The sequence below is a fragment of the Sebastes fasciatus genome, chromosome 17 (genome assembly GCF_043250625.1).
Source record: "Sebastes fasciatus isolate fSebFas1 chromosome 17, fSebFas1.pri, whole genome shotgun sequence".
NCBI lineage: Eukaryota > Metazoa > Chordata > Actinopteri > Perciformes > Sebastidae > Sebastes > Sebastes fasciatus.
In genome coordinates this window covers 32,389,148-32,403,276 of record NC_133811.1, presented here as the reverse complement: position 1 = coordinate 32,403,276, position 14,129 = coordinate 32,389,148, and the positions used below count along the sequence as shown (strand labels likewise).

The 14,129-nt window shown below is 47.6% G+C and overlaps 1 protein-coding gene across 1 annotated transcript in view; it reads left to right on the top strand.

The window, feature by feature from the left end:
• The window catches only part of thsd7aa (thrombospondin, type I, domain containing 7Aa), a 154,031-nt gene that overhangs the window by 136,172 nt on the left and 3,730 nt on the right, over nucleotides 1-14,129 (top strand). Inside the window, exons 16-25 of the mRNA XM_074613673.1 lie at nucleotides 190-323; nucleotides 2,011-2,164; nucleotides 3,942-4,083; nucleotides 4,218-4,333; nucleotides 4,418-4,535; nucleotides 7,428-7,573; nucleotides 8,750-8,924; nucleotides 10,625-10,798; nucleotides 11,380-11,475; nucleotides 13,810-13,892. Of these exons, the coding sequence (XP_074469774.1) occupies nucleotides 190-323; nucleotides 2,011-2,164; nucleotides 3,942-4,083; nucleotides 4,218-4,333; nucleotides 4,418-4,535; nucleotides 7,428-7,573; nucleotides 8,750-8,924; nucleotides 10,625-10,798; nucleotides 11,380-11,475; nucleotides 13,810-13,892 (1,338 nt within the window). The remainder of the gene's footprint in view (nucleotides 1-189; nucleotides 324-2,010; nucleotides 2,165-3,941; nucleotides 4,084-4,217; nucleotides 4,334-4,417; nucleotides 4,536-7,427; nucleotides 7,574-8,749; nucleotides 8,925-10,624; nucleotides 10,799-11,379; nucleotides 11,476-13,809; nucleotides 13,893-14,129) is intronic.

The following is a 14,129-nucleotide window of genomic DNA, read 5'->3' as shown; positions in this document are numbered from 1 at the left end:
TAGTAAAAGTCCAATGAATAATAGTTTTATTTAGATATTTATCTAATGAATCATTATTAATCTCAATAAATTCAGTTCACACTGTTGCTAAACTACAGTGTCCTGTTTAGGAGGTCATTAGGAGGGCTAGTTCGTGGAGGTTTAGACATACCGGATCCGACCGGTAACTGTGATGTGTGTGTGTGTCAGGTGTACGAGGTGGTGCCGTGCCTCAGTGACTGTGGGCAGTACGTCTGGCTGGCAGAGCCCTGGAGTGTGTGGAAGGTCAGCAACGTGGACCTGAAGGATAACTGTGGTGAAGGTGTCCAGACCAGGAAAGTCAGGTAAGATGAAACCATGTCAAAGCTACGACTCAGACAGACAATCATCTGGGTTCATGTCTCTACTTCTACTCTCACTGAATACAGTCACACTCACAGCTCAAGTTCTATTTCAAAGTTTGCATTTAGAAACATGAAGCCCCAAATATCCAGAAGTGTTCTTGGCCACCTCTTTCATCAAGGATTAGTTTAGACAAGTATCCCAGCATGCACCACGATGATGGAGGAGGACTAACAGCTCTTATCTCATATTAGTACAACAACTGTTACTAAAGTTAGTTTGGAGATTCTTTCAGACAAGAAATGATATATTAATGTGGTCAGTTTATCAAAGCAGAGCTCACTGGAACAGTTCCTCTGATGATCTTTGAGATGGGATCACAGTATTCTGTAGTTTATTCAACTGATATACTTCTTTGTGCATACAGTAAGAGATGATGATTGAAATAGGACATTTATTGCAGTTAAGGCTGCACAGTGTATCTCGGTCTGTGCGTGTTTCACCGTGCTGGAGCCTTTACGTTGATCTGAAGACAATCAGTTCAGACGTGTTGACAGCAGAGATGCTGCAGGTCTGACACAGTAGGACTGTCAAAGTGACCAGGCTGCTTATTCAGACATGAGATCCATAATAAATGTCGTCAGACACCTCTAGATTCAGCCCAGTGGATCCGGCTTCTTCAGAAGGTTATATACTGTACGTATATATACAGTATATATACAGTATATATATGGTAATAGACACACAAAGTGAGACATCAGGAGTCTGGAGGAAGCTGCAGGAGAGATGTGCATCAGTGAGACTCGCCTATGCCATTAGATTTATGTCATATGCCGTGAGCGCAATAAAACATGCTCACACAAATGATATGATTTCACACGTGCAGATATTACCTGCCACTCGCACATTATAAAGCTTTGTTTATACTGGCGTTTTTTCATACTCCACAGATGACGTGCAAGCTACGAAGACGTTTATGCTCATCTCTGTTCTTTGCAGAATTCTCTGAAATATATACGGATCAAATATTGTGTGAAGAAGCAGGAAGTCAACGAGTGTGATCAGCAAAACGCCATAAACCAAAGTCCTAATGAACTGTAAACTCAAATCTCATACTCATGGAGATACTGTACGTTATCGCCTATACACACTAGAAAGAAAGGATCATCAAGTATTAAATGTATTCTAATGAAACCGAGGTTGGAAGGTTTAATATGCTGTCAACAATAAATACATTTCAATACATGATGATGCACAGCCTCACACGGGAAACACTGTGGCGAGCATCAAACCCCGTCACAGGTAACTCTGCTCTGCTCGCGTCAATCAACCCGACTTTAGACAGTTTGGGTACGAGAGGCACCGGCCTTCTTCTGATTGGTCACTTTCAACGTGATCCCACCCACACAGAACCATGTGTGTTGCTTCCCCCGTATCGGAGGGGTAAGATCCGCTATTAAACAAATACAATCCATCCACTGCACACTAGCACCCCCCCGCCCGGCGTCTAGAGACATCTCCAACATAGTAATGTGTTACCTCTTCACCAGGATAGACTGCAGGTTGATTATATCCAGAGATAATTCTTCCTACTGATCAATAGCTGGACTGAATAGAGATGCTGTGATGCCGTCACAGAGGATGAATGCAGGTATAGACTCACCCCGTCCTGAACCCCCGTGTGTCCAGGTGTATGCTGAACACTATCGACGGGCCGTCTGAGCAGGTGGAGGACTACCTGTGTGATCCGGAGGAGATGCCTCTGGGAGCCCGGAACAGCCGTCTGCCGTGCCCTGAGGACTGTGTGTTATCAGACTGGGCGGTCTGGAGCGCGTGTCCACTGGTAGGAAGGATTAGTACTCTCTGTCTCTCCCTGCTTTGTGTTCACATAATGAGCTAAACAGTCTTCAAACTGTCACAACGGGGTTGTTTTGGGGCAGTTTTGCCTCCAGTTGATCATTGACAGTTGTAGCGGGCTGGTTCAGGAGAACAACTGTGCATTCTGTGATTAAAGCAACAAATTTGGCGCAGATGTAGGTTTATATATATATATATACATATATATATATATACTGGAAAAACAAAGTTTGGAAACTTGTGTTTGGTCGATTATTTCTCTGTTGTTACAATGCTAATTGGCATTGTATTTTACATCGTTGGAAAGCCTGTTTATTTACCTTCGCAATGATGTCTAACTTGTAAGGATCATGCATTTGCGGGATGAGCAGCACAGCTGATTATGTAGGTAGTGCCCAAGAGAAATTTGGCAAAATGCTGTGCCAATGGTAAACAGAGTATTCTCATAAGGCTACCAGGAAGCCTGCAATGACTGCCCTTCACCGTCGGGCCCGTTTGCGCTGGTGTCGACAACACAGACAATGGAACCTGAACATGTGGGGGAATGTCATGTTCAGTGATGAGTACAGGTTCTGTCTGCCAAAGTTGGATGGCAGGGTCAAAGTATGGAGACGACGTGGAGAACGCTATGCTGATTGTTGAACCGATCGAGTAACAGCTTTCGCTGGGGGCAGTGTCATGGTGTGGGGGGGGGCATCTCCCTCACTGGCAAAACAAGGCTTGTCATCATTGAAGGCCATCTCAATGCATGGAGATATCGGGATGAGATTCTGCAGCCAGTGGCGATCCCATATCTCCACAATCTGGGACCTAACTTCATCCTCCAAGATGACAACGCTCGCCCCCACAGAGCCAGGGTTATCACAGACTACCTCCACAATGTGGGAGTAGAGAGAATTGAACGGCCTGCCAAGAGTCCACACCTCAACCCAATTCAACACTTGTGGGATCAGGTTGGGCGTGCTGTACGTGTTAGAGTGACCAACACAATCACGCTGGCTGACCTGCAACCAATCCTGGTTGAGGAATGGAACGCCATCCCACAGCAACGTGTGACCAGGTTGGTGACCAGCATGAGGAGGAGGTGCCAGGCTGTTGTGAATGCGTATGGATCTTCCACCTCTACTGAGGCTCCTGACGGTGGATTAAATTAATAAAGTGTAAAATTGCCAATATGTCTTGTTTGTTCCTTGTTACTGATAGAGAGTTCAATCATCCAATCCACCAAACAACTCAAAACAAGAGTCAACACCAACAGGAGAATACACTGTTTACCATTGACGGAGCATTTTGGCAAATTTTCTTGGGCGCTACCCACATAATCAGCTGTGCTGCTCATCCCACAAATGCATGATCCTTACAAGTTGGACATCATTGCGAAGGTAAATAAACAGGCTTTCCAAAGATGTAAAATACAATGCCAATTAGCATTTTAACAACAGAGAAATAATCGACCAAACACAAGTTTCCGAACTTTGTTTTTCCAGTTTATATGTATGTTATGAAAAGATATAGTGGGATCTTTGATGTGTTCTGTGGTTTGGCGTCAGGGTGCATACATTACTCTGCTGCATGAGTAGGCCCACAGCAGAATCCATGTATCTGTTTACTGGAGAGGAGAACATTAACAGAGGCCGTTTGCTCATCACGTGCACATACTGTATGCTGTATACTGTATACTGTATACTGTATACTGTATACAGTGTACTGTATACTGTAACGGTACGGCTGAATAGGTCACGACCCTTTCCTCTGCTCCTCAGCCGTGCAGTGGGAACGGTACCCGAGAGAGGAGCGCTTACCAGCTCCGCCAGCCGGGAGAGGAGAAGGAGTGTCCTCCGACTAAAGAGACCGAGCTCTGCAAACTAAACAGCAACTGCTTCCACTACTCCTACAACATCACTGGTGAGACTAACGAAGCGTCAGCTGGATTCAGTTAGCAGAGGCAACAGGAAGTCATGCTCTTCAACTGGACTGCATTGAATACATGTGAATGTCGGTGGTACTGTATGAGATGCTGATGGAACGTCTCTCTGCAGATTGGAGTACCTGTCAGCTCAGTGAGAGAGCGGTGTGCGGATACGGCATCAAAACCCGCATGCTGGACTGCGTGCGTAGCGACGGTAAATCTGTGGACCTGAAGCTGTGTAACGAGGTGGGTGGTGTGCAGCGTTTCTCTTAAAGCCTCCGTCTGTTGGTTCATCACAAAGAGGGAATAAAAGCCTGTTTCCTCCTGCAGCTGGGCCTGGACAGGAAGTGGCAGATGAATGCTTCCTGTGTGGTGGAATGTCCCGTCAACTGTCAGCTGTCTGATTGGTCACCGTGGTCCGAGTGCACCCACACCTGTGGGCTGACAGGTATGTGTGTGTGTGTGTGTGTGTGTGTGTGTGTGTGTGTGTGTGTGTGTGTGTGTGTGTGTGTGTGTGTGTGTGTGTGTGTGTGCAGTAGGCAATTTGTTCATTTTTAACAGGGAGAACGATCGGACCCGGTTCGTTCCGTTCTGTTCGAACCGACCCATGAACGACTCTTTGGGTTGAGAATATCCCGAAAATCCCATCGCCACGTTCTCTCTCTCTTGCTTCACCACTCACTTCCCACGTACACACTACGTACTCTACTCTTACAGCAGCTGGCTCTAGAAAGGATCTTTAGCGTCCTTGTGTCGGCCACCGTAGCTCTCCATCACGCCTGGCACACAGGAGAGGCTTCAGTTGGTTGTAATCTCCTCACCTCGGATCCTGCACACTGGACCTTTAAATCTCTGATGTCAATGGCCTTTTTTAGCTTCCTAACATTGGCTGTGTCCATAAAAACACAAGAAGCAATATGATTTGAAACTGTTTCATATGGCAGTAAGGCAGGAATCTCAACCAGGGTTCCTCTAAGTACAGTCTAAATCTCGATGTAGTCATTGATTCCATTTCATTTAAATTCCAACATGACAGGCTCTTCACACAGCTTTGCCAGCATAGTGCCTTCATCGCTGTGAGTGATCGGCAGCGATCGGCTCTCGGCGGTCGGCAGCGGTCAACCTCTCGGCGGTCGGCAGCGATCAACCTCTCAGGGATCGGCAGCGATCGGCTCTCGGCGGTCGGCAGCGATCAACCTCTCGGCGGTCGGCAGCGATCGGCTCTCGGCGGTCGGCAGCGTTCGGCTCTCGGCGGTCGGCAGCGATCGGCTCTCGGCGGTCGGCAGCGATCGGCTCTCGGCGGTCGGCAGCGTTCGGCTCTCGGCGGTCGGCAGCGATCAACCTCTCGGCGGTCGGCAGCGATCGGCTCTCGGCGGTCGGCAGCGTTCAGCTCTTGGCGGTCGGCAGCGATCGGCTCTCGGCGGTCGGCAGCGTTCGGCTCTCGGCGGTCGGCAGCGATCAACCTCTCGGCGGTCGGCCTCTCCCACAGTAATGGGGGAAACCAGAAACGCTTCCTGATGTGAGAAACAATAACGTTATAGCCCTAAACCGACTGAGTGAGGGATAATAATGTGTAACTCCATCGGATCAGGCCATTGATTGGTGGTCCATTATGAGTGTGTGCTGTGGGGCTCAGGGAGCACTCTGCTCTCCACCGGTCCTTGAGAAGAGCAGCACGCAGAAGCAACCAGAGCAAATAGGAGATATGAAACCAATACCAGCTTTAGCTACTGTGGTAACCTTAATCTGTCCCCAGGCGATGGAGAAACAGCAGGTAGGCCTCCTCGCTTCCCTTCCTGTCTTTCTTTTCATCTGCAGGCTGGCTGCGAGGACATACTTTCCTGGAAGGGTTCATTTCTGTTCCTGAGCCAGGAATATCAATGAGCTGGATTTGTGATTTCAAGTAAATGATTATACCTGGAAGCAGCGAGGTGCTGTTATCAATCAGGCGGTGTAAAAACAGTGCTATCTTCCTGGATGTCCAACCTGTGTGCAGAGATAATCATGGCGTTGTGTATTCTCCAGCCAAACACTGATAGTGACAGCTGGCACAGGCCTTCTTTTACCCAGCATCCCTCACTGCCACCCACCGCTCAACCCCAAAACGCTGCCACGGGCCCCCGCGGGGACACCACCGAAGCATGAACACCGTACTGGAGGCCGATAACGGCTTTCTGTCAGCATGGCAAGGTGCTAGCGTCTTTTAACAACCAGTGAAGAAAGAAGCTCAGACATGACGATGATCCTTCTCATGCACTACTGTCAGGATAGACGGATATTATATTATATATACGGATAGGTTGAGCAAATATGGTAAAAAGTTATTTTTATTAAAGTTACCAACTGCAGCTTTCAGGTCAGATCTGTTAAAGAGACCCGTCGTTTCATCGTTCTTCAGGCACATCGGTTGGTTTGTTGGGAGAAGAAGTGACAGCTGGTGAGACGTCACCCGGGGACGCGTTCCTGATAGTGTTCAACAGGAAGTGGAGGGTAACGGGACTTACTGGAGATCATATCAACTAATCCTGCGTGGATTTGTAGATGATCTCTCTGAGAAGTCTCAGAGCTCTGAGAATGACCTTTGAGAAGTAGATTCAGTTATTTGACTTGTATTGTCTCCATCCAGAGAACGCTGTAGATGAGCCCTTTGGTATCAGTATTAATGCTTCACTAAGTTTCTGTGATTCGTGAGACCTACTTTACTATTTTGTGTCACTTGAAGTATTATTGCTGAATGTGGTGTTTGTTTTACCGTGGACAGAAACCTCATGCATTCCCTCTGAGACGGCAGCTCATTGAGAGTTTCCTCACATCCCCCCCCCAACACTCCTACCATCCTCCCTTCTCATATACCCCCCCCCCCCCCATCCTGAGACAGTCACTGGTTTCATTTGAACACAACAAAGGAGTGTGAATATTAAAACATGGCTACAGGGAGTATGATGAAGTCAGCTAAAAGAGAAGAGTTGAATTATTACCCTGAGACAGAAGAACATTAAAGGAGAATCAGACCTTATTCATCCAGTAACAGAATCAGGAGCCAGGAAACAGGAAACAGTGAAAGTCACATTATGCAATGTTTGTTTTTTTATTTGGCGTTTATTAGATTTAACTGGCCTTTCTATATTCATGCTGGCCATCTTTAGAATAGCAGCTTTGGTTTGAGAATCTCCTGCAGCTCCCGTGGTGACTAGCCCAGAGGTCACCTTGACAGACAGAATAGTATTTTAAATGACTCTACACATCCACACTCTGACCTGACCGTCTTCCTCATCTCAGTCAACGTCCTCAGAAATACATAATTCATCTTCTTTCCTTCTTTTCATGTGCTGCTCTGCAGGAAAGCTGTGGAGGAGGCGTACAGTGATCCAGGCTCCCCAGGGTGACGGCAGGCCCTGCCCGGCCCAGATGGAGCAGTGGAAGCCCTGTCTGGTGAAGCCCTGCTACAGCTGGAGATACAGCGTCTGGTCCGACTGCAGGTCTGAGGTCAGTCGGCCTCCGTCCTACTGTCTGTATCAGAACACTCCTTCGTAAGGAGTCTGGCCAGTATTCACTAGTGTTTTCTCCTTCATCAGGATCAGGATTTAGAATAGCTGAAGCCACCGTGTGAGGAGTTTTTAATGTGAACACTTTTACGTTCCCCAAACAAACAAAAACCTGAATGATGGGTCGCTTAACTAAAGAATACTAAACTGTACACAGGAATAATAATAAAAGGGTTCCTTGGGTTCTAAAAGGAGACTGAGGGAATATAACTCCCCACAGCCGTCCACTAAGTCTACCAACAGTGATGATAGAACAACAAAGAAGGTACCGCACCAATATGAGATGTAACTTAGGAGTCATCTGACCAGAACACCATAGAGACCGTTCAACCATTCTGTTCACATACAATAAGAACTATTGAATATCTACTCATCAACAGGTGAAGTCCAAAAATATCTATATTTTTATTAACCTTTAAAATCCCAGATAGATATTTATAATTCCAGTATAAAGTCTATGTGTAGCAATGAGAGATGTGATAATGTCACAAGGCAAACTGACATTCCCAACGTTTCATTATACAAGCAGACATTTATTACTGAACATGAGCTGTGTGTGATGTCATAATAATGACGGTCAACAGCAGTCCTCCAGGCTGCAGGTCACGATACATCCACAATGATAGTACCCTACAGATTTAGCCCTCCTATAACAGTCAGATTCCTGATGGACTGTAGACATGGGATAGACTTTGATGCAGCAGAGTCAGAGATGTTCTGGTTTCATGCCTCCGAGGCGTCGTGTGTTCAGGTTGTCCGTCCGTCTGGACCGTTCTAGTGAACGTGATATCTCAGGAACGCCTCGAGGGAATTTCTTCCATTTTGGCTCAAACGTCCACTTGGACTTGAGGATATACTGATTAGAATTCGGTGGTTAAAGGTCAAAGGTCAAGGTCACTGTGACCTCACAAAACACGTTTTTGTCCATAATTCAAGAATTCCCATGCTAATTATGACTATTTCAAACATCTAACAGGATAAAAGGATGACATGTTGGACGGACGTGGATGTAAACTACAGCCAGCTTGCTCTTCATGATAGCATTTGCTCCATGAGTTATATATACCCTAAATATAAAGGTGTACATATACTGTATACTGTATTTCTGTTCCATCAGGGGGCGAGGTGTGGAGAAGGCCTGCGCTTCAGGAACGTGTCGTGCTTCGTGTCGGACGGTTCGGGTCAGCAAGACAGCAGCCTGGTGGACGAGGAGCTGTGTGGAGATCTGGAGCCCTCGGTGGACGGAGATCCACACATCGTTCTGATGGAACCCTGTACCGTACCCTGTCCAGGTGAGGAGATAACTCTGTACCGTCCCTTGTCCAGGTGAGGAGATAACTCTGTACCGTACCCTGTCCAGGTGAGAAGACAGTCTGGGCTCCAACTTGGAGAGAAGGAGGTCTCAGAGTAGTGAACTAAAGTTTACAGGAGTGATCGCTGCAACAGTCCTCACACCAAACAACAAAACCAGCCCTGCTTACTCCAAAGGATGACTTCAAATTAGTACAACTTTGGTCTTGTGTACTTTTGACCATCATTCCTATCAGTAACAAAAAAAACTACTGTAGTCAGAGTACGGAGACCCAGAATGAGAACATCACTAAAAGAAGTCTGACAGGTCTAGAAACACGAGCAGTCTGCTGATCAGACAGGTTGTAAACAAACGCCCGGGTTTGGGTTTGGGTTTGGGTTAGGGTTAGGGGGTTAGGGTTAGGGTTAGGGTTAGGTTTAGGGTTAGGGTCAGGGTCAGGGTTAGGGTTTGGTTAGGGTTAGGGTTAGGGTTAGGTTAGGGTTAGGGTTTGGTTAGGGTTAGGGTTAGGGTCAGGGTCAGGTTTAGGGTTAGGGTTAGGGTTTGGTTAGGGTTAGGGTTAGGGTTTGGTTAGGGTTAGGGTTAGGGTTAGGGTTAGGTTAGGGTTAGGTTAGGGTTAGGGTTAAGGTTAGGTTAGGGTTAGGGTTTGGTTAGGGTTAGGGTTAGGGTTAGGTTAGGGTTAGGTTGGGGTTAGGGTTTGGTTAGGGTTAGGGTTAGGTTTGGGTTATGGTTGGGGTTAATAGATCCGGTGGAGGTTTATGTGCACTGGCCTAAAGATCTGTATGTAAGTGTGTGTGGCTGTATGATGCTTTGTGTGTGAGAGCTGGTTCCTGTTCCTGTCGGGATGGATGGGTGAGGTGGCTGGAGCAGCTCTCTGCCCCGGGAGACCCGGGTTCGACCCCCAGGCGAGGCGGAGGACCAGGATGTAGTTAGGGTTAGGGTTAGGGTTTGGTTAGGGTTTGGTTTGGGTTAGGGTAGTAGGGTTAGGGTTAGGGTTAGGTTTAATCCGCACAGTGTTTTTCAGACTGAACCAGGGTTAGGGTTAGGCTTAGGGTTTGGGTTAGGGTTAGGGTTAGGGGGTTAGGGGTTAGGGTTAGGGTTAGGTTTAATCCGCACAGTGTTTTTCAGACTGAACCAGGGTTAGGGTTAGGGTTAGGGTTTGGGTTAGGGTTAGGGGGTTAGGGTTAGGGGTTAGGGTTAGGGTTAGGTTTAATCCGCACAGTGTTTGTCAGACTGGACCAGTTGATGTTGTCTACTGGTCAGATTCAACATTAGACAACATCAACATATACCAGTATTCACTATGTTGGTGTCTAACAGTAATAGCCCCACCAGGGCTCAGCCCAGGTTTAGACCTACTTACTGTCCAGTGTGTTTGATTGTAGGAGCTTGGAGAGCTCCAGAGTGTCCCACCACACAATGCAACGCTGATGTGAACAGGTGGGGGGGCGGGTATGTGTAGTATTTGTTCAAGCATTTGTGTCCCTGTGTATACTACACTGACTACTTCAACTTGAATAGTGTGTGGGTGTAATCAGCCCGTAATCAAGTTAAGTGGCTCAGAGGAGACCACAAGGTCAACGAGGACTCTCCGATCTGGATCCAGCCTTCTGAACAGAAACGCTCCGTGATGTTCCTGATGATTCTGAGCTGTGTTTGCTGAACTGTCTGTATGTTCTGTAGGGGAGTGCTACCTGACAGACTGGACCGTTTGGAGTCCGTGCCAGCTGAGTTGCGTGAGCGGGGATGATCTAGGTTTCGGCTCGGTCCAGGTCCGATCCCGAGCCGTGGTGGCCCAGGATCCAGAGAACCTGCTGCAGTGTCCGGAGCAGGAGCTGGAGGCTCGGCCGTGTACAGGTCAGTCTGACACCAGAGGGGTCAACCGAGGGGTCAACAGAGGGGTATTCAGCCCAGTCGCCACGACAACATGATAATACTCTCCTCCATCACATGCAGCCATTCGCCCACTGGATTCTACATAAACTTGGCCGACCAATCAGGACGTGCCTCCCGAATACATGTGGAGCCGCAGTACATCGCTGTCGGCATCCTACACCCTGTTAAAGCCCCCCCCCCCCCCCATAGCCGGTGTTTTTGGTTAACGTTCTCTCTCTAACGGAGAATGGTAATTCATCACCATGTCAACCAGATTGCATCAGTTTTCAACCCAGTTTAGATGAATTTGCTGTTTATCAGACGACAAATGAGAGCAGAATTATCTCACTCTCTTTCTCTCGCACTCTTCTTCACCGTTTCCTCCTGGCGAGGCGGCCGTCTGGCTGCCGCCGCACTGTGGTTTGCAGAAACATACATTGCCAACATTGTTTTCTGGCGACTGGGTTGTGTGTATTATGTTATAGGAGTACAGGTGTTGTGTCGACAGTAGTTCTATAAGCTACATTGTTATTAACAAAGTCCGGATCGTGCTCTTCCTGCAGAGGGTCAGTGTTTGGAATACGAGTGGAGGAATGGACCGTGGAGGGGCTCGTCTCGTCATGTCTGGTGTCAGCGCTCAGATGGACTGAACGTCACAGGTGAGCATCATAAACCTCTGGCTATAAGTGTTGATAGCTGCTGAGTGTGAACTGGAATCAGGACCTGGTTAGCTAAATTTTATTAGCCAATCTTAGTTTTGCACAAAAGGTTCAAAGAACCTCCACTGATATTCAGACCTCCCTCCGTTCAGCAAGAAGATAAAAGAAACCCTCCAATCATTTCGGTACAGCTCCAAACTGATTTGTTTATATGAAATGCCATCATATATTAAATTCAACATCATATTCTTGATCCAGTTAGTTCAACAAGATCATCAACAACTAGTAGCTAGACTGCACCCGATGAAATGTGAAAGCAGACCCTCCACTTGTTATCATTATTATTATATTATAATATTATTATTAAACAGCTTGTATAAACCAGTGTGTTGCCTTGAATCCAGTCTAATAGCATGGATGTGACCTGGATGAGGTCAGCTCTGACACATGAGCTCTAGCGTTGCGTGGCGAGGTGATGATGAAGATAAGTTCACTTCTCCAGAGCATCACAATCACAGATACAGAAGCTTTCTCAGCATTTCTTGACCTCAAATTCCAGAAAACTGTAAACAGATGAGGTTTTAATCCGTAGCAGTGCCACAGTCAAAATTTAATCCCATTATCGATGTCCATCACATGTCAGGGTTAAGCTCAACGCTGAGAGTATTGTTCAGTTCCACAAAGCACCGTTTGGTCTGGAAGAATGACTTCCTCTCGTCACGGCGTCTGCAGTTATTTACAGCTTCTACCTCATACAGGCCTGGAGCCACGTCCAGCTCCTACCTCATACAGGCCTGGAGCCAAGTCCAGCTCCTACCTCATACAGGCCTGGAGCCACGTCCAGCTCCTACCTCATACAGACCTGGAGCCACGTCCAGCTCCTACCTCATACAGACCTGGAGCCACGTCCAGCTCCTACCTCATACAGACCTGGAGCCACGTCCAGCTCCTACATCATACAGACCTGGAGCCACGTCCAGCTCCTACCTCATACAGACCTGGAGCCACGTCCAGCTCCTACATCATACAGACCTGGAGCCACGTCCGGCTCCTACCTCATACAGACCTGGAGCCACGTCCGGCTCCTACCTCATACAGACCTGGAGCCACGTCCGGCTCCTACCTCATACAGACCTGGAGCCACGTCCGGCTCCTACCTCATACAGGCCTGGAGCCACGTCCGGCTCCTACCTCGTACAGACCTGGAGCCACGTCCGGCTCCTACCTCATACAGGCCTTGAGCCACGTCCAGCTCCTACCTCATACAGGCCTGGAGCCACGTCCGGCTCCTACCTCATACAGGCCTTGAGCCACGTCCAGCTCCTACCTCATACAGGCCTGGAGCCGTGAGGTATCTCTGGGTTGGGGAGCGTGTACGACACTCTGAGTTCAGGTGAACCAGGAACGTCTCCAGATGGTGTGTCTATCTACGGCTGCTCTGATTGGCACGCTGCGTCTTTTTCTTTCTTTCTTCCTGCGTGCAAGCAGTGGCGTTCCCCTCATGAATATTCATAGCGAGCTCTCTCCCCGAGCATGCCACCTCATAAATATTCAGGACGCTCTGATAGATTACCATGTTTTTGTGGGCATGTGTTTTCTCTGAATGTCTGCTGGTTGGATCAGTGTCACTGGTGCTGTCTGTCTACGTTATCCAGCTCATTTCATCCACAGTGGGAACACATACTCTTTACTCCACAGACTGTACGACTCAGCAGATGAACGTGATTACCAAACGATACTAAACCTGCAACCCACAACTACACCGTGAATTCATACTCTGTATTCATACTGTAAATACAGAATAGAAGAAGTTCAGCAGCAGTGTAATTGAGGTGCTGTTAAAAACACTTGGACAGAGTAAACATGTGATCATCCAGAGCTTCAGTGCTGTTACAGGAAAACGCAGTGAATCGTCACTTAAAGGGAAAATAAATCATCTTTCATGGGTATTAATCCACTTCTGGATGCTCTCAGCCTTCAGTGTGTCTGCTGAAGGATGAATTAAAATCAAGTGCCTTAATCAGTTGAGGGATTGGAGTGTAATTTTTAGTGCTTTTCAAACTGAGCCAGTTATGAAATGATTCCAGTACCAGAACCCGTTGTATTGAGCTCAATGTGAGAGAGACAGGAACAGAGATGCTGCAGCTGCTTGTAACACTCAGCGCCTCCAGCAGGAGGAAACTGGGACACCATCGTTCCTCTTCATGGATTATTTGATTCTGTTGCTAGACTGTAATATTGTTATTGATTGACTACGAGTAGAAAGGTCTGGAACTGGTTCTGACATCTTAGATTGACAGAACACCAGATGACCTTTTGACCTTTGCTCCTCAGGTGGATGCCCGCTGACAGCCAAGCCGATGGCTGACCGATCCTGTGACCCGCCCTGCACCAAGCCACGCTCGCTGTGCACAGAGGTGAGTTCTGGACAGAGCCGTGACGAATACTGAATACATACAGTATGTGGTCAAATCCAGTCTTCAGCTTCATGGTGCTCCCTGTGAAGCTGTGTGAACAGGGAGTGGAAATGCTAAATGGACTTTGGCTTCTCTTGCAGTCTCTCGACATATTTTTGGTGTCTCTTGGTGTCTCTTGGTGTGTCTCTTGGTGTGTCTTGGTGTGTCTCTTGGTGTGTCTCTGTGTCTCTTGGTGTG